At 44.2% G+C, this 26185-nt stretch overlaps 1 protein-coding gene across 3 annotated transcripts in view; it reads right to left on the bottom strand.

Moving 5' to 3' along the window:
* The window catches only part of fras1 (Fraser extracellular matrix complex subunit 1), a 114719-nt gene extending 89314 nt beyond the window's left edge, over positions 1-25405 (bottom strand). For 2 of the 3 annotated variants that reach the window (XM_035379760.1, XM_035379763.1), the window contains exons 1-2: positions 24440-25404; positions 22168-22199 (exon numbers count right to left, since the gene is read on the bottom strand). In XM_035379760.1, coding sequence (XP_035235651.1) covers positions 22168-22199; positions 24440-24509 — 102 coding nt within the window. In that variant the 5' untranslated portion in view covers positions 24510-25404. Of the gene's footprint in view, positions 1-22167; positions 22200-24439 lie in introns of all 3 variants that reach the window. The other variant, XM_035379762.1, reaches the window with a different exon arrangement.
* Between the last annotated feature and the right edge of the window lie 780 nt (positions 25406-26185).

The raw sequence follows: 26185 nt of genomic DNA, 5'->3' as shown, positions 1-26185 counted from the left end.
TCAGGATGAAAATTTTAAGACTGCCTGCTGTTTTCCTACTCCTCAAAAAAGCCCAAACACTCCATTTTACAGCTGCCGCTTGAAGATAAAAATTGATAATCCGGATGCAAGTTAAACCTGCGCCCCATTTAACCCTTGGCACATTAAGCCACTTGTATTGCTGACAACCAGTACTTTTATATTACTTATGGAATTTATACTTCTTTTTGAAAGCACAAAAACAAACAGGCCATGACCTATAATTACCAATGCAACATGTTTATCTGGGCTTTTACTGACTGCTTGTAAAAAAAAATAATTGCTCAGGGCTAAAGCTGCAGCAGGACCCATTTTGCCCTTGTGTTGGCCGGAGGCCTGTTGTGTTTGCACAGATGTCACTGAGCACAGCTGAAAGAGAAGCTACCTGCTATTTTGCCCCGGGCGATTCAGTGAAAACTAGCCAGGTGCCGAGGTGACTGAATGAGGAACATTAGCAATTCTAAAAATGTAAACAACTACCATGGAACGTTGGCAGAGTCATGCCCAGAGCTGAACTAGGTCATCAGTGTCTACCGTTAGCTGTTCCTTACATTAAGGCCCCAAAGTCTTATGAAAGCATATAAATATGTGCACAGCCGCAACAAACAGTACTACAGCACAGTAGTAAGCACTAAGGCAAGTGTCTGTCATAACAGGCAGACAACAACCAAAGTGTAGACCATAGAAAAGTTTTAAAATATCAGAATCAAATGCCATTGCATGACCTATGTATAACAGTGACTAAAACAATGCTGACATTATTTCTGAGTCATGAGTTTTGCCAACTGAAGCAAAAGCTCACGCCTTTAAGCACTGCAACATGTCTGAAGAGTCTGAATTCCTGGATAGGCCTGCGTTTTCTCCCACCACAAGCACTCTTGGCTTCCATGCATAACTGCTCCCAAACAGCTTTCCCATTGGTCTACACTAATAATGTGACTTGCCTGGTAAAGATTTGTTACAGAATCTGTGGAAGTAAAATTCATGGGTGCTTCAGGGTGTAAAAGACTTGCTGAAATTACTTGCAGGCTAAGCAGTTTCAGCAGGGGCTGAACTTACACCCATCAAAACAGCTTTTAAGAACAGACTTTTCCTGTCTAAGCTGTCCGACTTATATCTTTACAAATTAGAGAGAGGGATCAATTGAGGTTTGCTCCAATCCTAACCTGCTCTTTTGTATTCAGTGTTTGGTCTATGTCTTCCAGTCCTATCTTCCGGAGCCCTTTGCACAATGCAATTTTTCCTATAAACCCATTCTATAAATCCCACAACTCATTAGGCAGAGTCGATTATCCAATTACCACACGCTGTTAACTATGTCCACAGGTAATGACAGTCTTTCTGTCATACACAGTTGGTCTCATGAGAAAAACGTGAAAACATATGGCCAGAACTGACTGGGTTTTCAGTAGTGAATTAGTCTTCATTATGTTTGATGAAAGAAATATGCTATATTCATCACAGTAACAGAAAGAACATGGCTTCTTCAATGCACATGAAACTGCACGTATAAATAAAAAAACAAACACCGAATCTGTCGGTTTACATCCAGTAGACTGTCATAGAAAATGAGTTCCTGATGTACTGCTAAAAAGGAGTAGGAACTGGACACACACAGCCGTTATGCATTCTGCTGCCGCGTGGATGAAATGGCATCAGATAAAATATCGATTTGCATCGAGATCGATGGTGGACACAAGTTAGCAGGCAGTAATGAAGCCGCTCGCGACACACAGACACTAGATATGATGAGGAGAGGGAGGCCATAAAGTGTAGTGAAATACAGAGCTTAACTGAGTCAGCAGGGCCATAAAGTGTGGCCTGCTGGGATAGGGTGTCCCTGCTGGAACAACACAATAGTAAAAAAACTGACACTCTATCTGTGTACATAAACTACCGACTTTTTAACAACTTTCTACCCCCGTTCTGTTTTTCTTTACTCCCCAGTTTAGAGCAGGCATTCGTAACGGAAGGCCCGTCATGTCGGTGCCGTGTCCTTGGTCAGTTTGAGAAGATGAACACTAACAGGCACATCCACTGAAGCACCGCAGCTAGCCGCTCTTTATGAGCAGCTGAGCTGCACAGTCATTATGACAGGGGTCAGCACAGTTTATGCAGCTGGTGAAGGCAGACCGCAGGTACCTGGCTGACCAGAGGGGGCGCTATTGCACAAAGTGCAAAGCCATGGGGGATTCCCACTAGACCAAACCCTCCCTCTGTGGATCGCAGCACGGCCAGTTCTGGAAAGCTCCCTTCTCCCATTGTGACATGTACTGTTGTTTTTCTATCTCTCCATTTCTTTTTTCTTTTCTGCAAAATTCCTCGCTTCTTATCAAGGGTGCATTTTATCTTTGACTGGTCAGGCTTTCGAGCCAAAGCAGTATTTCAGGCCAGTCTGAAGTCCCAACAGGAGTGGCGGTATCAGAGCAAGATACACATACCAGATACAAGTTTCGATAAAATTCAGAATAACTGCTTCTGTCGTGTGAACACTCAAAACCAAAAAAAAAATCAACTGAGGAGGAGCACTGAGGGGGATGCTTCCAATACATGCCTGATGTTCAAAAGACATTTTGGGAGCAGGGAACCGCCTCGCCCCGCGAATAGCACCGGCACCTCCTCAAGGGCTCCCTGATGATTGGGTAAGTGGGGGCACCACTAACTCCCCCGTGTGATGATGTGTTCAGCAGGAATGCGTCCGTCCTGTCCGAGCACCCCCTCCCTCCCTCCCGTTCTCCCTCACCGGCAGTGTGTGCTTTAATTACCCCTCGTTGTATGTTCAGCGGTTTGGGCAACAGATGAGAGAACTCCTGACCTCTCCTCCCAGCTCCTCCCTGGGTACTGAGCGTTAAGAGCTAACTCCTCAACCAGGAATTGTAAACAGAGAGAACCGTGCCAGTGGGGAGACACACTTCAGCTGGTTCTTCTGAGCCCGAGTCCCTGACCAGCATGCGCTGACTTCTTCATCAGGGAAGGAAACCATTAGCAGAGGCCAGTGACAGAGCAGCCAGCACAACCATTCATCCTCTCAGAGTACCTAGGGCTTTTCTCTGGAAAAAAGAAAATCAATAACGCACCAACCAAGTATAATTTAAAATGCATATCTTGCAAGAACTTGAAGTTTAGGGTACCGTTTCTGCAACAACAACAAAAAGAAATCGATACAAATTTCTAAACGCACCCCAGGGATAGGGCATAGCCGAACACACTAAGCACAGCCCAAGTCAATGAACCCTGCATGGATGAATTTAAATGGTTGGTGTAGACAGCCAAACACATTCTATGGGTTTCCCTGCCAGAACTACTGCGAGGTCTCATAGCAAATACCTGGGGACACACAAGTACAATAGATAGCTTATGCTCCCCTCAGAGTGCAGTGTCTGGCATACTCAAACAAATACCACTGCAAAGACCTGAAAAATGGCAACAAAAAAACTCATACATCACTGTGATATACTGGCCAGGATATTTCAGTGCATGTCATTATCTCCTAGCCTTGAGATAGCAATTGTAAAAATTACTGGCAGTTCCCAGTATTTCCCACAGTGGTAGCATTACTGAATACCTGACCAAAGGGAAGGGATTTCTTGCTGAAGGAGAACAGATGCAAAACATGTCCAAGCTTTTTTTTTGGCATAAACAGACCTGACTGTGCCCCTTTTAGTTAAACAGTACTTTGGTGTGGGAAAGAAACTGGCATTCCTGCAGCCTAATTATTTTCAAAGCCGCCCGAGGCGGATCCTTCCTACATGGGCAGGTACGACCTCTGTCCGGGGAACGAGGTGCAAACCGTCGGAGCGCGCCAGCGCGTATCAGGGCAGAAAAATGCGCTAACCGGCACGTACAGCACACTTCTCAGGCCCGGGGCCCCTGGCCTCTGCCCTACAGGACGTCTCGGCATTCGCTCTCTGTCTGGCATGGCCGAACAGCACCGGGGAAACGGTCAAGGGCACAGGGCCGGACCTTGAACCCGCGCAAACGCTTTTTACGTGGCGGAATGCGAGGCATGCAGAGGGCCTGGCTCCCGTGCATCCAGGAAGCCGCGGGGGGAGACGCAAGCCCACCTTTCAGACACCGCTACCCGCCAAGCAGCACTTTCCGCAAACCCATTGAAAACAGGGAATAAGGACGCGGCCAAAAGTGACACGCTGGAGCCGAGCCAGATCTCCGTCCAATGAGGACAAAGATCAGTGGTGACGGGAGCACAACTTCACAATAAGTGAAGGTGCGAAGAGGGCAGACAACACTGAGCATTTCTGTGCTTGTAATGCCATGGCCACTTTCAACCAAAGCTCCTGAGTAACGGCGCTGTCTCTTCACTGCAGAGGTTACGAGTCAAAGAAATAACCGACTTCTGCGTTCGCATTTGTCGAGAACTCAGAAAAACATAACTCCCTCTCTCGAAAAAGTTTCCATTATTTATAACAATATCACTCCCACAGTGTTCATTCTTCAAATAAGATATTCCGAAGTCTGAGAAAAATGAAATAAAAAAGCAGGCTGTGTGTATTGATATATTTTGAGGGCATGCTGTTGAAGTATTTTTGCATCACTAAATCATTTTGAGAATCAACACCCACTGTTTGTTTTTATTATCGAATTTGAAATGTATTCCTCAACCTGGAAGGTTTTTTTTTTCATACCCTTAAAAGCATGAAAAAAGTATTATCTACCATATCAGTCGTGTGTGGGTGTAAAAATACTTGCTTGAGAGATTACAGTTTTACTCCCTGTTTCAAAGGCCGCCAGAGCTTTGAAATCAATGAGCCTCTGAAAGGCCTCTGAGAGCTAAACTTCAGAGGGAGTGGTAACAGCCAAAACACATCGCATGTTTGCAGCAGTTCCTATGGCTGCTGCACCAAACAAAGCACACAAAAGGTGCGAGCCAAAAGGGGTTTGGTCTCCTCCATGAAGCAAAGCATACCTCACTGTGGATCAAGAGAAAGAGCCAAGGACTGCACTAAATTTATAATATAGTTTGGCATGTTCATACACTACATGGCCAAAAGTATGTGGACACCAGACATCCAACATCTCAAAATTATGGGCATTGGTTGGTCCACCCTTTGCTGCTATAACAACCTCCACTCTTCCGGGAAGGCTTTACTGTATACTAGATTTTGGAGCATTGCTGCAGGGATTTGCTTCCATTCAGCCAGAAGAGCATTAGTGAGGTCTGCACTGATTGGGCGATTAGGCCTGGCTTGCAGTTGGCTTTCCAATTCATCCCAAAGTTCAGTGCTCTGTGAAGGCCAGTCAAGTTCTTCCACAACATTCTTGAAAAAACAATTCCAATGTGGACCTTGCTGTGTGTTCGTGGGCACTGTCATGCTGAAACAGGAAAAGACCTTCCCCAAAATGTTGGGGAACCACAGAATCGTCTAGAATATTATTGTATGCTGTAGCATTACGATTTGCCTTCACTAGAACTAAGGGGGCCTAGCCAAAACCATGAACAACAGTCTCAAACCAAGGGTGCAGTGTATTTTTAAAGGAGCAGCTGTGCACTGAAAAAAAGGCAGCAGCTGAATTTATTTAAGTCAAAGTTAACAGCTTTTTTATGTATAATTTAGTGGAAATCACCTGTCGGTGTGGCAGGCATGCTAAATAAGTGAGTGTCCAGAGTTTGACCCCCTTCAACACCCCCGCCCCCACCTCCCACCGCAGGATCACACAGAGTTCAAAAATCTCTCACAAAAAGCCAGAGTCCTCAGGCCAGCGGCTGAATCGCGTAATCACATTTCTCAGGTAGCGCAGCGACAGGTATTGTGTCTCCGGCGGTGCCGTAGCTGTCTTGCGCCGCGAAGAATGCGGCCACGCCGGGGCCTTGTCCCAGAGACACCGGAGTCCCTTTACAAGCGACCGGGGGGGGAAAAAACGAGGGAGCCAAACAGAGGCGACATTTTGTACTTTTCACCTTCTTTGTGATGCCGCGAGAGGTTGAACAAAGGACCCATTCATGGGACCTCTCTCTAATCACTGTAGCTAGATTTTTGGCCATAACTCATCCTCAAACACTCTTTTGTGGAAGATACGCAGTGGATTTAGACCGACAAAAGAGCCCTCATTCGCCCCCGTGAGCTGTGTCAGCCCTCCCCCAGGGACTCCACACTCTGTGTCATCCTTTCTTTCAGAGCGGCAAATCAGCCATTTATGGAGGCTCACTAGCCCATCCAGCAGGTGAGAAATGCTCACTAGTAAAAAATGTATCAGTGCTGGCCAGGTGACGTTAAATGATTTTGTTAGGGGGTTAAGTGGATAGATGGTGAGTGAATGGTATGTGTGTGTGTGTGTGTGTGTGTGTGCCCTGCAATAGACTGGTGTATAGGTTTTTAGTAGCTTGATTTTGACAGGTAAATAATTCTCCACACTTATTGTTATTCAAGAAAACAGGTAATTGTACTAGAGCATAAACGAATGAATAAAACAAACAACAAATTACTACACATAACTGCAAAACCATTTTGTATTACTTGTGCAAAGGGTAGGTTTTATTTTTTAGAAAAGACATTGAATTGTTCTTATTAAAGCAAACACAACACCACACTCCTACAAAGACCAGATGAATAAATTTAAAATACCATATACAAGTGCCACAAACCCAAGAATGAGAAACAACTATGAATAATAATTCCATGCACCCTGTCTTGCAATCATTGTTCAAGCAAAACCAGATCAATCAGAGATAGATTATTTTGGCAACTGTTCAGAAACCAGACCTTCGCCAAACATCCACTTTTCTCCTTTATGACTGAAAAGACTATTTCCAAACACTTTTCCTTTTTCACTTTTTCAAACATAATTTTCATGCTTCAGTCCTTTTGTGCAGAATTTTAACTGTCTCCTCTGTCCTAATCCCACAGTTAATGCAGCTGATCCACAGAGCGCTCAGGAACAGGACCTTCCTCTTTGGAATGTTCCCTTGAACCAAATCACTTTCAGTCTAAATGAGGAAACAACACCTGACACTCTGCCTTGTGGAGCCATGTGTGCCAATTACTCATATTTTCCCCAACACAGGAGTGTGTGTGTGCGTGTGTGTGTGTGTATGTGTGTGTGATATTCTATCGGTATCTCCCACAAACAAGGAATTTATCAGAGGATACATTATGACTCTCAATACATTGTCACTGAGAAGAATAACCCAATTACATGTCCAACAAACAAACCTCTGCTTTTTATGTGAACTGCAAGGAGGCACAGGAAAATAATTTTTTGAGAAAGTGGCAGTGGACAAGGGATTCTTCAGCACTGCTTGGTCAGCTGGGCTTGGCTTCTGTTGCAGGAGCTGCCTCGCGAACACCAAAGTGAGTGACCCCCCTCCCCCCCACCCCGTCACGATGGCAGGAGCATAATAAAGTCCCGCCGGTGGACGATGAGGAGAATCCTGCTTGCAGATCCGCAGTTGTCTGCAGCCACGGCCCGTCTCTCTAATCCTTCCCCCACTGCACGGGGTCGGGCAGAGAGCAGACACAGAGCTTCTGTCTTCTCCTTAATGAGAGTCTGCCACAGGAACTCCAGGTACCAGGAATGAGGCAGTCGCCCCATTTTTTTCAACCCAACTCCGGATAATCTTCTGCGCTTCATAGACTGCCCAGACACCCCAGAGAACATTTTTGTGGTGAAAAGATGGCGAAACGCCACTTAGGCATTCAGGTGAAAACAGGGCGACGTTCGGTTGAAAAGTGAAAGCTGTCTACCCAAACAGGATGTAGCCAGGCTATATCCGGGTAAAACCTGTACTACATTGGGGTTAACCTAGTCCACTCACACTTAAATGTCTCTCAACCTATATTTGCACTCCAGATTAGATTCTGTTTTTCACACAATAATGAGGCAGAAGATGCATGGAAAATTTTGAAAAGATGTGCGGACCATGTTTACAAAGCCTTTGGTCCAGATCTGGAAGAGGAGGTATGCTCATCATGCTTACAAGCAGTGGCTATCTTCCTCTCAGACTCACTGATACACAACCAAAGCACAGAGATAGTGTGCAGGACATTTCTAACCATGGATACTGATATGGTATCTTGCTGTTATTTACAGTTGCTGTCACTATATATAATTTATATCTAATTAAAGGATCTTGAATACCTGAGCTTACATGGAAACACCTCATCTGAAATTAGACCATCGTGTACTTGCAATTTTTCATGCAACTACCGATAAAGAGACAAAAGGTACAAAACGCAGAGTGAGGTTGTTCCTGAATTCATCTACATAGGTACCATACTGAATAATGCAGCGATACCAGCGAGCCCCCTTTTCTCCACCATGCTTTATTGCTCTCCTCAGTGGCTTATCTCCCAAATTACCTTCAGCTCTGGCCATAGGTGTTAAGAACAACACTCCGCTCTCCAGAGACTGGGAAACAATCCACACCCTTGTGTTGGAAATAGACATAATCTGACCATAAAAGTATTACTGCTCTATTAACAGAAGTTAATCATCCTCATAAACTGTGAAAGACGCACCGGTGAACCAGGTCCGCAAAACCACGTTCCTGACGCACCTTCCCCTGTTCTGTTCTGTCCGGTTATTTTGACAGGAATGCTTGACTGCCTTGGATTTAATAGCCACCCCAGGTTCCAGAAGGCTAATGAAGCAGCACTCGAGTAATACGTTTTGTTGGACATTTCAAGAATTAGCAAATAACCCATTGGAGGGAAACTGTCTCAAAGGGACTCCAAGGTACATCCAAATAAATACTACCTCAGGGTCATTTTCTAATCAACCCGTTTTTTTACGAGGAGTTTTATTTCAAGAAAGCTTCAAACAAACTCCCAGACAAATGTAAATGTTAAATGATAATTATAAGGTAAAACGATGCCACTTATTCAGCTGTGGCAGGCTTTTTAAACAGGCTGTTAAAGGAAGGCCAGACACCTGGCTGTCGAGTGTATGCTAGGGGGAGGATTCCAGGGTCAAAACCGACAGCAAAGTGGAACAGTAGAGACCACGCGAAAAAAAAAAGAAAATCCTTCTCACAGGGTTTAAGAAGCTCATCAGAAAGAAATGTGTCGAGGCAAGCATTTCAACCGCTCTCAGTCTTGAGAGTCGATTATTTCCCTTCGAGGGATGTGTCTTTAAGCCAGGCAATCCCGCCCCCTGTCACACGTGTCCCGTACTGCACGTTTCACATAATAATAACACAGATGTTATTGAGTGAAAGAGCAGGTCATTGTTTTTTTGTTTTTTTTGGAGGGGGGGGGGGGTTTCCCACATGCGCCAATATGCAGAAGTTGCGGGTGATCCGGAAAAGTCCGTGGAAAAACCCCAGGGCACATACACCCAGCTTTGAGGTGCATTATGAGGAGCCTGGTCTCGAGCTGAGGTCAGGTCAGTTCGGGGCTGACTTTTGTTGCAGGAACACATTCCCCTCAGGGCTGTCGTGTTGCTTAGGGAAGAGGAAGCAATTACTAAAAAGGGCCCACGGCACTGAGGGCAGCGCGAACTGTAGGAAGAATACCGCTGTCGCATAAGCTGGCATCCCCGCACTCCAAAACTAATGAGATACATGACAGGTCTTCCTTTCTTCCTAAAAGATTACGACCAAAGGAAACCCCATGATAGCCTACTTTCTATGCATTAGAGTACAACGCGTCTGACAGAGCTTTCAGAGAGACTGGTGAGAAGGATCAATATTTCACTGGCTATAATCCAAGCCTTCACTGGTAAAAAAAAAAAAAGGAAAGGAAGAAAAAAAGAAAGGGAGGGAAAGATGATGAAAGAAGAACCGGGGGCAGATTGGGCTTTGTCGCCGGGGATTGGCCTCCGCGCTTCCGAGAACAGGAGGTCCCGGACAAACACGCGTCTTCCTCAAATTGGCGGTTTGGCATCCGGTAAAGCGCACCTTTCGGGCCATGGGAGGCGCGTTCCCACAGAAGCCCTCCGGTAGCAGGGCTTCGCGGCTCGCATGCCATCGAAAGGAGCGAGCGCGCGGCGTAATGACAGATCAGGACCCCGCGGTGAGAAACGCGCGTGGGCTATCTTCTCCTTTCATGGCTTTTATTGCTGTTCTTAGGCAAATTACAGCTCACCCCGGGGTAGCAGCACTGAGGGAGGGGGAGTTGAGGGGGGATGGGGGGGAACTTTCCAGGTGTTGCTCCATGACAACAATGCGCTAGGCTACACCTGTAATGAGGCTACGACCAGTAATCACGGCGTGCCTTTCAATTACGGACCGGCAGTGGTGCTGAGAAAGCGTTCCACCCCACCCCTGCACCCTCCCCCCCCCCACCTTCAGGGCTCCAGGTGTGCCAAGGAGAGGGGGGGGTTAGGGGGGTGAAGCTCTGCCACTCTGTCAGTCTGTCAGTGAATCAACACCGTGCTGGGTTCTCAGGAACCTGGCAACCGGCCAGCAGAGACCTAAGTCAGAAGACAGCCAGCACAAAGAACAAGGACATTCCTTTCAACAAAGAGCTTTCGGACCGCCATTGTGCCGATGTGCTGGTATGGGTTGGGGGGGGTGTAGATATATCTATGCCCTCTATAAAGCCATTCTTTCAGCAAAATATCAACTTTCAAAAATAAACAGCCACGGGAGTGACAGTTTGAAGATATCGCTTAGCGATTTTTTTTTCCCCTTGGCATATGTGAAGGTCTCTTATATCCTTTAGTTTATTTTATTTTATTTTACTTTTTTTGTCTGCAAATGTGGCCGCTGGTACTCATGTGCAGCCTTCAGAATGTTTCATTCATAATGCAGAAGGCTCAGAATAATGCGACAGGAAGCGCAATCACCTCCACAATGGAGAGCAGCATGTTTTAGGGGGCTGCTCAATTTGTGTGATGGACATGCGTAGCTGAATTGCAACGGCTTAAATTTAACCGATCATTGTTCTTGCTTTTTGGCTTCCGGTGAAACAAAAAATAAAAAATTAAATGAATTGGGGACAAAAGGGGATTATGATTATAACTTTTGGCTTTTTGCATTTCAAAACCAACAAAAAAAGTATCCAGAAGAGGCAAGAGCTTGGCTTGCATGTCTTTTGTATTTGCATATACTCAACAACCAAAACAAAACGTGAAATGTTATCGCCACAGCACACTCAAGCCTGATGCCCACCCCATAGCTCCGAGGCTGAAGTCTTCAGACTCATTCATTTGCCAAAGCCTTTTGTATTAAAAGGAGCAGCGATTCAACAAACGCGACACTTACGGCAGTTAGAAAACTTCAGATCAGAAAATACAATTTAGGAATTAGCTGCTGTTTACGCAATTCTTCCCAGAAGCCTAAAAGGCCTGTGTGTGCGTGTGTGTGTGTGTGTGTTTGTGCGTGTATGTGTGTGTTGGGGGGGCTGGGGAAAGCCTGTGTGTCGAGGGACTATTGAGACAGTGAAGTGAAGGCAGATCCTGGAACTCAAACTTGCTTGTTGTGAAATGGTGGCACGTTCACAGCCTGGATTAATGATTACTTATTGCTCCCGTGAGCCTGACCACCACCCCCCCCCCCCCTCCCCCTCACCACACAGAGCACTGTGCTGACTGGGACATTGTGGAGCAGGGTAGCAGGCAGCAGGACCAGGGGGGGCTATTTCCAGAGTGCGCATGTGAGGAATGGAAGCCGTGGGCTCAGCAGATGGGAACGCCGGCTATTATTGTATCCGGCGGGAGCTTATTTACGGAGACTCTCCGTGAGCTGGAATCCGTCCTCTGCGCTCCGCAGCTTTCCAGATCTTTGCCAAAAATCCATCTGCCGCCCAGGAGCGTCCTCGGGGGGTCACATCGGCGGTTCACTTGAGGCCGAGGGTGGATCTCATTAACCCCGTCGAAGCTCTTAGCGTACGGGGGTACGCGAGTTAACGTGGTCAAAGAGTCACTCCATCAACAATGGCCTGGAGTCGGCGAAGTTTGCACAGTTCAGTGCGTCTGTGCTGAAGCGCTAAAGGGCTAAAGAGTGGAGGGTGTGTAGTTATTGAATTCCAGCCCTCTGAAAATGTTTGCCATTGTGAAAACCTCGCGTCTGTTCAGGAGTTGACTTGCGGTGGCCTTTCACCTTCTGTGGTTTTTTTTTCTCCCACAGGTGGTTGGTTGGCTGTAAATGCTGTAACCAGGCTAAATACAGACACGCTAGTAAAATGGCTCCCTATACAGCAGGAGCAAGCGGGAACAGGCGACAGTTTCTCTAACAACCAGACCTTGCATTAGGCCACAGAACTCAACTTTGAACAGTGTCTATGTCCACACTTCTGTGTCTGAATATTCCCCCTAGGCACTGGGTTTTGGACAAGAGTCGGGCCGAGTTGCAGGTTGCCATGTGCTAGGTCTTTATCCCCTGCTGTGTCCAATGTGGGGAGGAGTCTTCATGTAGGGTCACTAACCTCCAACCACCTCACTTAACCCCAAGCTTCCACACATTCATTCTCTTGTCTTTGCTGTGTGCCAAAAAGCTCTCAGATTCCTCCTCAAAATGACACCCCATGGGGCTGGCAACAGGGAGCTGGGGGTGGGGGTATTAGGGGGAGGAGGGGGTGGGGGCACACTGTGAGAACTTCAGTCAGCCAGGGCTGTAACACAAAACATCCCCCGCTACTGTTTCCCAGGTTCTTTTGAATTGCTAATTGGGCTTTAAGAAGTGACCGTAAACTTACCAAACTTATCAGTGTCATTTTGAAATTAGCTCTATGATGAAGGCAAAGCGATAAAATGATATTTGCCTCAGGTCCATTTCAAATAAGATTTTAAAATTAAGTCCATAATTTGGTGAGTAAAAATCATATTTTTGAGTTTGCCTTAGAGGGTTGTATCCTATTTTCAATTAGGTTGTTCCATTCCCAACTTTATCTACTTCTTAGACTATTTTATTACTCACAAAGTTAGCTAACTCAAAATATCCCACTGTAGAACTAATTTCTGAACATAAATCCACACACACAGTCATATGGGAAACTGCCCTTACACCCAGATATGTGCTTTGCAATTATTACATGAATATACACATTAGCAATCACAGTTATCTACTTATTGCATTTTCTCCTTGAACCTAAATATCAAACACATGGTATTTGCATTATTGCTATGTTGTTGTTCACACTGTTTATGTAGGGTTCTCCTTTAAGGTTTAAGATTTGGAAACAAATCCCTTTTACAGATTAGCTTTTAATACTGGTACAGTAAAAGAGTGTGGGACCATTTTTTAAGGATTTTCCTATTTGCAGCAATTCTTAAAACCAATCCCAAATGACAAGTGTTTCCTACCAGCATGGGGCTTCCTTACTACGTTATGAGAGGGGTCCCATAACACAAGGCAAACAGGTAAATATTGACCATGAGGTCCTATAAAACAGTTCCGGTAAAAACATCACAGTTGGGTGCAACTTTCTTAATAATACCCTAATAAGGTCAGCTGGAATTCCTTCTGTCTTCACTGTTACCTCAGAAAGAATCCAACCTCCGCACAAAGTGCACTACAATGTAAACACCTTATAATGCCGTGTGCAAGCTGAACACCGCACGCACTGTACAGTACGCCAGGTGCCGAGATCTTTCATTTGATTCAATCAACGTGAGCTACTTCTTAGAGCAGTGTATCCGGAGACATAATTTGGGTAGGGACATTCAACAGAACATCAGGTGCATTAGAAGGGGACCTTTAAAACCAGGGCTTGACATAACAAGACAGACCTTGTCATTCCACATCTGCACAGTGTCTGAAACTCGGTGAGACAGCGTTTGTTCTATGGTGCTTGAACTCAAACAGGGTGGTAATAAAATGAGTTGCAGGAGGTTCTTAAACTAACTAGTAGGCAAAGCGCACCCAGACTTCTGCTTCCATACAAAACTGCACATCCTCTTCTGTTTTCTCTCTACTTACACATAATTGTTTAGGTACTGGAGAACATGAATTTCTCACAGGAAGCATTGTTACTTTATTCAGTATACATTCTGGCGACAAAATGTATATGTAGTTGAGCAACAGAAATTTATTTAACAAGTCTCAGTGCCTGAACCTATTTACAAGTGCCATGACAAAAAAGGATTGTTCTTAACAACTTGGCTCAGTTTGTAAGCCATACTTACCTTATTTAGAGTTCTAACCCAGAGGTTTTACCCACAATACACAGCACCAAGGTTACACAGCAACATAAGAATAGCAGCCTCAAAAGAAATTGGGACAGTGACTTATGCTCTTCAATTACACATTAAACATGTCAGGATCTGTATATCCTAGAGTTATAGGGCAGACAGAACAAGATGATGGATGTTTTTTTTTTCCCCAAAAGGCGAACGGTTCCAACTTCCCTTTATCACAACGGAAAAAAAGAGCAAGAGGCTGGTGCAATCAATGAGGGGGGAATCTCGCTGCGAATCAAAAGAAGCGTGTGCAAACTCAATCCCGGCGACTTGTGGGGCCTGCCGCGGCAGGGCCTGCTTCTCGCTTCGCCTCAAACGCACCGCGGAATAACCCAGACAGGCCTCGTCTGGCTGCGCACCTCCTCGGGCTAACATCCATCCACCCCCGTCAGCCCAGGACAGAGGCTTAGACTTAGACAGTCATTAGGCACAGGGAAATGAGCGACTGAGGCCAGTTATGGGCATAAAGTGTAGAACAATTTGGGCGGCAGTGTAGTATAATGGGTAAGGCACTGTCCTTGTAACCTAAAGGTCACACGTTCGATTTTCCCATGTAGGCCACTTCCGTTGTACCCCTGAGCAAGGTACTTAACCTGCACTGCTACAGTATATATAGTATATACCCAACTGTATAAATGGATGCAATGTAAATGCTATGTAAATGTAAATGCTAGCATCTGATAAGAGCCTCTGCAAAATGCCTGTAATGTAATTTCATGCAACAGTTCCAACTGACAAAGTGGTGAAATCAGAGGTAGTGTCATGTATGTGTGGACCTATCCCCCGGTATGCCACTCTAATTTCTTTCAGTTTGGTGGCCTGAATATTGACCTGTGGATAGTTCCACAATATCTAGCATGAAACTAATACGCTACAGAAATACATTAGCAAAAAGTTATCTACAGCATTCAAAGCAATACTGGAAATTGGTTTCTGAAATGGCTGTTTTAAAATTGCAATGTCCAGATGAAAAGAACTTTGTTTTGGCGAGCTCTAGATCATCAATACTATAAACTCCATAGGGGAAAATAAAGTTCCAAAAGCAATGCACCTTCAAAGAGGCCATAAACCTCCTTAAGGGCACCTTGAGCGCATCCCAGAAAATTAAACTGAGGAAAAGCACCTTGATGGATATGCCAGGCATTTATAATTCAGCATTCTAAATGTCATCTGCTTGTTTTGCATTTGGTCTGTCCTACTCCAAGTGGCTTTTATATTCCTCTTTTATTAATGCTTACTAAAATTGAGCCAGGGGACATTTTCCAGCTCCTACTGATACATGAATGTTAAATAATAACAGCCAGGCGAGTGAAAGATTTTTGTTCCCTCTCAGAAAACACCCTAGAGACTTTGAGAGACCTGAGAACTTTGGCAAATGCGCAGTCTGCTCACTCATCAGTGAGAGACCGCAGACCACCCGTACGAAAGGACTCCACATACACAGGGGGGATCGGGGTTTGCCGAAACGGTGGTAAAAATTTTTTTAGGTTTTTTCCTGGGCCCCAAAAACCACATGGAACTCATCAGCAAACGTGGCTGCTGCGTAATGTAGAACAACACCACAATGGCCCTTGGGGGGGTCTTCTGCAACAGCTGCATTCTAAGAGGGTAAGAGTGCCGGTGAGAGGCAGCTGCTTTGGTTCCTCCCCCGAGGAGCCTGCCCACGCCGGTCGATTCGACTGAAGAGCTCTAAAGTGCCATAGTTACCTTTTAATGACAGATCAAAGACACATAGTACAGAGCAGAACCAACAGTGAGCACTATGGACACAGGAAGAGGCATGCTGGAAGCATGTTCAAACCTAATACGAGAGGACACATAACCATAAAAGGTACAATTAGGGTGACTGTGTCCCTTGATATTAAAATTAGTGTATAAGAAATTAGACAAAGAAAGTAATGCCTTTTACCAGTGTGTTTTCTCCTGTTTCAAGTGGAAGGTTATTACTATTCGTCAGTCTGATTTAATGGTACAGGTGGCTGGGCAGATTTGGGGATTTGGGGATTTCCTTGCCTTTGACTACCAGACTTTTTTTGTGTTGGTGGCCAGCGTGTCTTGGCCTAGCAGCGCTACCGGCGGACACAATGGCCGACAGACAGGAGACGAGCCCGTCGTCTCCGGAACCCTTGTTCAGAAATGACAGTGAGGGCAGCAGACGAGGCCAGGAGGAGAAGAGGTGACGCCTCCTCTCCGCAGCCCGTCCCGGAAGACAATGGGCTCAGGGGAGTGTGAAATCCAGCCTCTTAAACGCCGGGGGCCGCACAAGACGCCGCTCCTCTTCGCCAGGGTGGCGGATGCCAAAAAAACGCACAAAGCTGGCAACTGCGTCACAGGGACACAAAGGCCGGGCCTGATTAGAGATGAGCCAAAATGGGGGGGTGGGTCGCGGCGTGATAAAGGGCGCCGCGATAATCATCTGCAGTTTGTGGACATACTTTTACCGGAGACTGAGAACTTAAAGGCTACGCCGGCGCACAGAGAAACAGAAGGAGAGCATTTCCAGGCAAACAGCACAGAAAAGAATCTACCAGCCAGAAACAGACTGCTCTGGAGGGGATTAGCGTCTTGGTTTGTTTGCCCATTAGCCTAGCTGGGTGTTTGCCAAAGGTTGCACCCATTCCAACATTGCTGGCTAGCCTGTGATAATGCAAGAGCTTAGTGCTGCTCCACAGACCACCACAAACACAATGGCTGTCCAGATATGGGCAAATGTACTGCAGCGGTGATAATAGTGGGTAATACTGTTCTCAACTGAGGTACAACTCTGTTAAAGCTTTCAATTATTTCTTTTTTTGCAAGCAATTAGCCTGTTGTCTTTTCCCATCCAAAAAAACTTTTTTGAAAGAACACTTCTTTATTTGAAGAACACAAACAATGCACTTTTGGATCAAATACTGCTCAACCTATGAGTACATTTAGTTTTTGTATATTTTTCTTGTAAAATAGTGACAGGAAGCTAAAATAAATATAAAGTGTCTATTTGCACCAACATGAATCTGAAAAAAAAAAAAAAAACCATAACGGCAACCATAACCTACACTCTACTGCCTGCTTGACGTCATCACTTCCAGGCCAAGTTCATTTTTGATGGTGATAGAGGAAGCTATGATTACTCACTGAACCATTTGAAATCAATAACGATGCAAATCTCTAACTGCTAGAAGGACTCATAGTGAGACATTTTATGACTGAACAGCCGGTCTGCAAAACACGGCAACTTCTTAAACTTGTAAAACTGAGCCATTGAGCACAATCCAGAAAACACACGCTAAGACTCAAGGGCTGTTTACCCAGACAAGCATATGATTGAGCAACTGCTTCAGGCAGTTTACAGCCCCTGGGAAACTTCAAACACAGCAGAGGAAAAAAAAATCTCCCTTCTGTCCATTTTTTTCTAGGTCCCTATTCAAATCTATGTACCCTCGTACCCCTTCTAGACATTAAAAAATCATCACTAGTACTCCACTGGCTTGCTGAACCACTTAAAACTGGTTAATATATGCAAGGGCTCAAAAATGCTGTTTACTCACAACAGTGAAGTTTTCCACATTTCATCTGAGGACCACTCATATCTCAGCACACATACTGCATATCTCAGCACACATACTGCATATCACACATATCTTCCAAATCTGGCATTGGGGCTCTACTGTAAATACCACTGCTGAGATTAGAAACAACTCTTATTGCATCTCCTATCATTCATCTCTGGGCTATCATCACTTTTGGTATGATACCAAAACTGCCAATCAGCTATAGCTGTACCCAGACAGAAGTATTCATCTTCCCTGGAGCAAAGTCCCGGCCAAGTTTTTTTCAGAGGAAATCAATTACTCAGTCAATAATCCTGCATTTAGCGTTCCACTCAACACCCCTTTTTGAATAGTCAAAACATGCACCAGTGAACAATTATTGTGAGTTGGCGTATTTAATTTAACAGTCTCTTGATCTCTCCTGCTGTCCATTACATTTTTCACCGTGCAATATTTTTTTTTTTAAATCAATCAGGAGCACAAACATTCCAGACAGAGAGCAAAAGATGAGATAAAATTACGCTAAGATGAGCAGAGAAGAGTAACTTCTTCGTTATATATCTAACAGGAAAATAATTCTGCTGCTGTGCATGCAGACATACTTATATCACCTGCTCTTTATTGGCAGAAAACCTTGCCGTGTGCAACACATAATGCAATGCCGGACAGGTGCTGAACAAACCAACTATGAGCAACATCACAGGAGAATATTGGAGAAGCAGCAGCCAGTGATGTAAAACCGTGGTGCCCAACCCTGCTCCAGTGCCCCAACAGGATTGGGAACCACTGATGTAAAATATGGCCGATGTATGTCAGAGGGGGCTTCTGCGTGTGAGCTGATCCACCTGTCCTGCTTTGACTCTCTCTGCTCGGGCAGAAGATAACTTCCTGAAACAGTCAGCATTTCTGCATGGAGGCAGGTTAAGTCAGGTCAGCACTGGGGTTCCTGAAGTCATACAGCAGCTCATATCTTATCACAGGGAAGTGTTGCACCCTTCGCAGCCCTCCTCCACCCCCCATGGACCAGAGTTGTCTGGTTTATACTGATCAATCCAACTTATATATATTGCAATATCTGAAAGTGGCAATAAATGGTATACTTGCACATTCACTTTGAAGTGCTGCAATATCTCAATAATATATTTTATTCAAATATTTTCAATATACAGGCCAAGCGTTTTCATAAGGAATTCCTGGTTTAGTGGTTCTTGTCTGGCTGCAATAGTAAGACAATGGTGTGTTTGCATCAGATTCAGGACAGTTGCAAACTCTTTACCCAAATGAGAACATTAACTATTAACAACCAAATCATAAAGACATTCTGGTACATTGGACATTGGAAGTGGTTGTTGAGACTGTCCTACAGTAGAAATATAATATGAACAAAGCTGCCATGACAAGTAAAGAAAATTTTAATTTCCCTCAACATAATTGTATCCAATCATATCGACGATGTATTCATGTATTTCAAGCAAAATATTTCTCAACATGATGTATATTTTTAAATTATCTTCACATGAACTTATTTAAATACAGCATATAGTCTGCATTAAAGTAAAAATCACCCGTTAAATTAAAAATCTCAGACAACAGCAAATAATTGCATATACATCAAAAGGCAAGTTAATGCCAACAGTTGCAACGACAGCAAAATGTACAGATCCATTCACATGCAAATCGCTCTCAACGCCCTCTCCCCTCTCATTCCTCTCATCTCCCAAAACCTCACAACAGCTTGTACCATCAGTACATCCCTAGAATTAATCAACCATAGGATGAATGCCAGTTGATCACAGTGTCCCAGAATTCCATCTGCTGAAAAGCTTGACGCTGTACACCATTTAAACCAGGGATCTCCAGTCTTATCTGCAAAGTGTCAGTGTGGGTGCTGGTTTTTTGTTTTGTCCCAGCACTGAGACATCTGATTCCACTTATAAAGGTCTTGATTGAAGCCCTGACTTGACCATGACTAGTTATTTAGTTGAATAAGTGCTGTAGTGCACCGAAACCTGCACCCACACCGGCTCATTTCGGATAAGATCGGACAGTCCTGATTTAAACAGTCCCATTCTAGCCCTGGCCTACATTTTGATCCCTACAGGGAAGAGTGCTTACTTGCAATTCCAGGAATGCATGCCCCAGAGCACTGATATATTTGGATGTAGTGCTCCCTAACGCTTTTTTTTTTTGTTGGGGAGGGGGAGATACAGTATAGTAAACGCGTATGATGTTGTAGGAGGACGCTCTGAGCACTGCTGAATGGTGCAGGGGTGTTTATAGAGCCCTGAATGAAAATTTCAGCATTATTTCACCATTATGCCTGCAGACATACGCGCACACACACACACACACACACACACACACACACACACACACCTCACCACCAATGTTTGCCCCTCGAGAACTGGGCTTACTTGGAGAACTTTAAGAAAACTAATAGAGGTAAAAGACAAACACTGGAGTTAATATTGCTTATTAATATTGCTTTGGCCTTAGTATGCTCCCACTAGTATGCCTTTTCCTTAGAAAGCATTCAGGAAAGGTCATTCAGACACCCTGAAATCACCTACTTCAAAGTATCAGCTTGCTGTCCCTTTACTTGGGTCTATGTCATGTTAGGGTGCAGCTGGTGCTGTCACCCACGGCAGCCCTCCATGGCTGGGAACCCGCTATTTCTCACCGAATCCATTCCTGGTATCGGCAGAATGCACAAAGACTCTACTTTAATTAAGAAGGAAGAACAGTACAGAGTGATCAATAATTGATTTCGCCCTTACCACAGCTGCAAAAAAAAGAAAAAAAAAAAACCCCTCTCGAAATCCTTCCCCCCCCCGAGCCCGTGGAAAGACAGCTGTCTCCTCTCATCTGGGTCGGCCCAAGATGAGAAAGTTAACCAAGGTGAGCGAGGAACACTGCCCTCCCCACCTCTGCTTAATTTTCCAACAGACTAAACAACCCGAGTGAATTTTCTGCCCTGGCTGCGTTTCCAAAAAGATGCCGAGAGCACAGGGGAGCTCTTTCTCCTCACCAGAGCCACCCACCGTGCGAAAAACAGCCCGGCCATGCCCTCCCTGCTCCTTCTTCCCCCTCTGAGGGTGTTTTGAGTTCCAGCGCATTGTCCGGGTGTTTAAAACAACACTTTAAGAACGCAGAGCGCCCCATTGTCGATCCTTGTTTTGTTTGACCAATCACATCATCTGTCCGGTAGTTCCTGGCACCCTCGCCAGCTGTTGGTACATTTTGTCTTTGAACTTCGAAGGGGCCTCTTCCTGAGTGTGTCACAACATGCCCGTGTCTCCACCTGCCCGTTTCCCCGCCCCCTTTTTCCCCCACATCACCATGGTTACCTTCACAAGGGCCACCGGATGGTTGAAAGAGATTGAATGGGAAAGCGCCACTCAACTTGACGACTGCGTTCTTAAACATACAGAGAGGGGAAGTTGCTGGTCTACACTTATGCTTACTGTAATTAAGGTCATTACATAGTAGCTGGGGCAAGAATTTGGCCGCTGTGTGCCATTAAAGTCTAGCGTAAGCCCCATGTAAAGTGCTCTGCTTCCTCTAAAAACAATGTTCGTGGCTGAGATTTGGGGTTTGGAGAAACAACCAGTTGCTTCAAACAAAAACTAAATAACTATTCTCTCCATAATTGTGCTTCTCGCTTACAAAGGTATTCATACCTGAAAGCCATTCAATTACAGACAGGAGTAAAGACATGTCTGCAGCTAGGATTTGTGTTGGTTTCATAGACAAGGTACCCCTCAACTATTTGCTAAATCATTAATTTATGCCACTGTCTCTTTGGATTACAGCATCTGCACAGAGAATATGGCCGTACAAAAACTGCACATCTTTTACAGTATTTTCTCTTAAAATTTGAGTTTAAAGACTTTGCTAAACTCTATTCTGTTAATCACGATAGATAGATAAATAAATAAGAATCAACAGGCACCCGCAGAAAAAAAAAAAATTAATTTAAGATAAAAATGCTTTTACATTATACCGAATTACCATTAGCAGCCAGATCAAAAAGCAGTTCAGTCTTCCTGTGTGGCAATTAACCTGTCACACTGTGTCTCTGCAAATGACTGTGACCTTCTCCTGTGTACCGCCATAAACCACAATGGTTCTCGGGGAGAAAATTACCGATCCATCAAACACCATGATCTGGTCATCCCTGTTAACATTCACCAAGTCAGCGGCTGTGAATTATTTATGGTGCGCGTCTAGTCGCGCAGACCTCAAGCAACTATTATGTAAAGCAATCCTGAAGGATAGTGTATAGGTGAGTGCTATTAGCCTCTGCCTTCACAGACAGCGCCGTGACACCGTGCCAGAGCATTATCTGTGACAAAGGACTCAGCATCTTAAGTAGATGACCTGGCGTGATAACAAATCAACAGAGGCAAGGGTGCAGGTGCACTGTGCGTGTGCCTTTGTGTGTGTGTGCGGGCGTGTGTGTGTGTGTGTGTGTGTGTGTGCATGTGCGCAACACAAGACAGGTAAAAATATCAGAGTGAAAATCAGAAAATCTACCTACCGCAAACAGGGAACCCTGATAGAGGCATGCTCCTGTGGAGAGAGAAAAGGCACCATCAGGGGACAAGCTCAAAAGCAAAGGTCATTCAGCCATATGAAAAACCGCATAGCTTCATTAATTAACCGTAATTGGTCCAATGGGGTAAAACCATTTGAATTTGTTGAGGCTATAAAAATATTCCACTAGAAAGTGGACACCATCAGTAGAATTTTGCATTTTTAGAACCGTTCTTTTCACAGGAGCTGTTTGTGCAATTCTAAAGCTCAGCAAAGCTTATAACGAAGTAGCCATTTCAGTTTGCAAACCAGGACACTGTGGACCTAATATCTCCACCTTGGACACACTTTCCCATCCTTATTAAAAATACACATTTGACATCACACAAACTTCAGACAGGTTAAGTGCATAACTGACCTAGAACTGTAACCATTTGAGAGTCATGTCACTAATACTTGTGGTGCTGGTAGTGGTGGTGGTCTAAGGATAAGGAGGTTATAGCCTTCACCTGCTAATTTAATACTCAAGTGTTAGGTAAGACATTGGGTATGTACAAATGCAGTAACAAGCACAATACTGTAGTTCTCCCAATTTTGTGGTAAGTTCTTAAGTGCATTCTTCTGTGCAGTGCGTTAATTATATGTTCAATACTCGCTCTGTTTGGCATGTACTGTTTGTTCTGTGCTTCAGAACATCCGAGAACACCTTTTACCTGGAGAGAAAAGCCTACAGCAGAATTTGTGTTATTTTATTAACAGCACCTTAACATGAAATATGGCATGATTCAAGACATCAAAGAGTCTGTGATCATTCTCCTCAATTACAGAGGGATGCTGAAAAGACAAACATCCTTGTGTGTGCATGCCTCAGAGAAAGTGGACGGAACGATAGTAAACGACTGGGAAATGTTGAAGGTACATTATTACACAGGAGCAAGTCAGGCTTTGACGGATGAGATATGGCAGCTGTACTGGAGAGCAGTAACCAAGGGTATGAAATGAGTCACCACTTTTTATTCACCCATAGCCACTTCACATAGGCCACAGACTCACTGTACTTCACTGACTCTGGGCGTATTGCCTTTAACTGATTTCTGATTCCCATGACATATGATTTTAAATAGCGTAAACTCTCTGCAATGGAGCTAACACGTGCAACATTCCTTTGGTAAATCCAGCTAAAGATGTGCTTCTTCAAATCATCGCACAAGTATTATTATCTTAGCCGATAATGGAACGTAAAGTGCAGATTCTGACATTTTGTAAAGCTTTACACACTGCGTGAACGCTTAGATCTCAGATGCCTTAAAAGTTAACACTGCCATCAACACGGAGCTATTTTGTGTCGCTTGTCAATCATCGGGTGCGTGCGCAATCCTGAAGCAGCATTCCAATAAAAAACGTGAAGCTGGGGTAGAGCTGAAAAGATAATTGCGTCCGTTCACTGCAACCGCCAAAATCCTAAAGCAAGCTAACTTTGATTGACTTCATATTTGAAGGACCTGAGCAATGAAACCGAAAGTGCTAAATTAATTCAACGATGCATGAGCCAATAAGGAAAATATTTCCGAGATACGCGTGTGTGTGTTTGTCCTAAACATGGTTGGCTTTTATTCGCCGCTTATCCGCTTATTAAATAAAACTTTATGCCTAATGTTTTTTCGATGATTGGACGTGCATCGATGCAAAATTGCTGTCTTTTCAGGGACAATTTATGCAGTGAAACTTGCATGAATGTATCATTGGAATCTCAAAACAAATTGTAATAACGATTTGAGAGTTCACTTTTTGTACCAGAACTGGGATGGATTATTTTAGATTACTTCCACCTAGAAATTAGCATCACTGCCGCTGCAATGCACGATAGGCTATGCCAACTATTCGTTTTCAACTTAGATACATACAAAAAAGTATTTTTTTTTTTTTCATTTTAGAAGGCTAGAGATAATTTTATCATAGTTGAAGGAGCCAAATCTAAAATAAAGACCAAAAATAATCTTTCGAAACCTTCATGTTACCTGTGGATCAATTTCGACATAAACCATCCCATTAATTCGTGTAAAAGATTTAAATATGAAAATAAGTGTAGCCTAATACCCGTACACCTAAGGTCGTGAAAAATGTAGCAAACAACACAATCGATCATCTATGCATTGTACTGCTCTTGCTCTTTGTACAACTCGGACCTATGGACTGCATACATTCTTACTGCATGATGCAGGATTATTTTACGTAGCCGCTACTGTCTCTATTTAACGAACGCGATTAATACCCACCGTCAGTTTGTAGAGGGATGGTGGCAACTCCGATCAAAGCCACAAAAATTATCCATATAGTAAAGCCCATAGTGTTGCCTGAAATATATGCTACGAAATACTTCCAGCGGAGCAAAAGTAAACTCGTTTTCTATAGTAAAGGTGAACTGCAATTCATACCAGTCATTGTTAAATTACACAGGTAGCATAATACGCCAGAAACTGCGGGTATCGTGATGTAATGTTTGTTATGAAGACAGAGAAGATAATAAAACTGTTCAATTAATCGCGAGGACGGCAGGTAGTATCCGCTCTGCACGGTGCCTTATTTCCAGAATGCAGTCCAACTGTTCGCAGTCAACGGAGCTCCAAAGCTGGACACATTTCTCCGGGACAAAAAGTGTAGTTTTTAAAGTCAAATTGCATGACCCAGGATCAGTTGTTTGTTGTAATAAGTGCAGTTCAAGCGCCGTCCACTTGCGACTGTTGCGTTGCGGCAGCCTAGCGAGCTGCGGAATAAAATATAGCTGTAAACTACCGAAGCCTTGCTACCGGTCTGCTTAACTCCAAAGAACGCCCCCCACACACATCACGGTAGGAGTGATTCTAGCGCAAACTTCTGATGCAGCTATAGCTATCCCCTTTCCTGTAGATAAAGCAAAGCTGTGCTTTACAGCTCTTCTTCAAAGCGACTAGCACTTCACTCATTCACAAAGTCATGTCTGGACGGATCCAACTGTGGGTTACCAATTGCAATGGCCCACATTCGTGCCTCCAAGCTATAGCCTACCTACACTTTGAATAGGCTACGGGGGGAAAAAAGGACAACAGAAACATCCTAGGGCAGCTGCAATGGCACGACTCGATACAATTCTGAAGAACAGAATAAAAATAATGTTTTCTTTAAAATGCATTTAAATTTCAAATTAGACTGAGCACGGGAACTGGGTGCCGGGGTGCTGAGATTCCTTTGGGTCACGTGGGAGAATCTGATCCTCAGCATGCTTTTGTCTCCGAAAGAAGCCCACTGATCAAAAAGAACCTTGCATTTGAAAGCAGCCGCGAGATCGGGTCAGCGGTGTCAAAAGTGTGTGATGTTGTGCTATTATTTTGTTTGAGAAACCAAACGTGAAATGTTTATTGTTTCCCCGGTAATGTTTAAATAAATAAACGCAATGGGGAAAAAACAATTAGGGTCTTCTGTCTTCTTCTGTTCATGCTTCAGACAACAGCGATTAACTTGAAAAATTAAGCTAATAATCTCGGAGATTGAACGCATGAAGCAGTAGAATTTACTTTTAACTGCCTCTACTTACCATCTATTTACGGGTCAGAGCAGTATCAAAGGTCTTGGATCTTCCAAAATAACTGTCTAACAGTGGAGGCTAAAAGTCAAATACGGTTTATAAAATACAGGCCTCCACCTGTCTTTATTAAGTCAATATTAAGGCAATATTTTACATTTCTAAATCAAGCTCCACTTATTTTTATTTGCAACTCTTAACTTTCTTATTCAGCAGCACATTCAGAAAGGACTACTTCCATTTCTAAAGCTTCCACCCCATCCAGCCACGATCCATAGACACGAGCGTGGATACAGTAGGCAATACGTGTATGGCTGAGTAACATAGGCTACATATGCACCAGAGACATCATCAGTCACTAGTCATTCATTATGACTCATTCATCAGTTTAATTTAGTTAATGCTGTCTGTATCAGAGTGCCAAATGAATCATTTTGACTGAAAGTTCCAAAATGCGGATTTT

The sequence above is a fragment of the Anguilla anguilla genome, chromosome 10, assembly GCF_013347855.1.
Source record: "Anguilla anguilla isolate fAngAng1 chromosome 10, fAngAng1.pri, whole genome shotgun sequence".
Classification (NCBI taxonomy): domain Eukaryota; kingdom Metazoa; phylum Chordata; class Actinopteri; order Anguilliformes; family Anguillidae; genus Anguilla; species Anguilla anguilla.
This window is presented reverse-complemented; position numbering and strand designations above follow the sequence as displayed.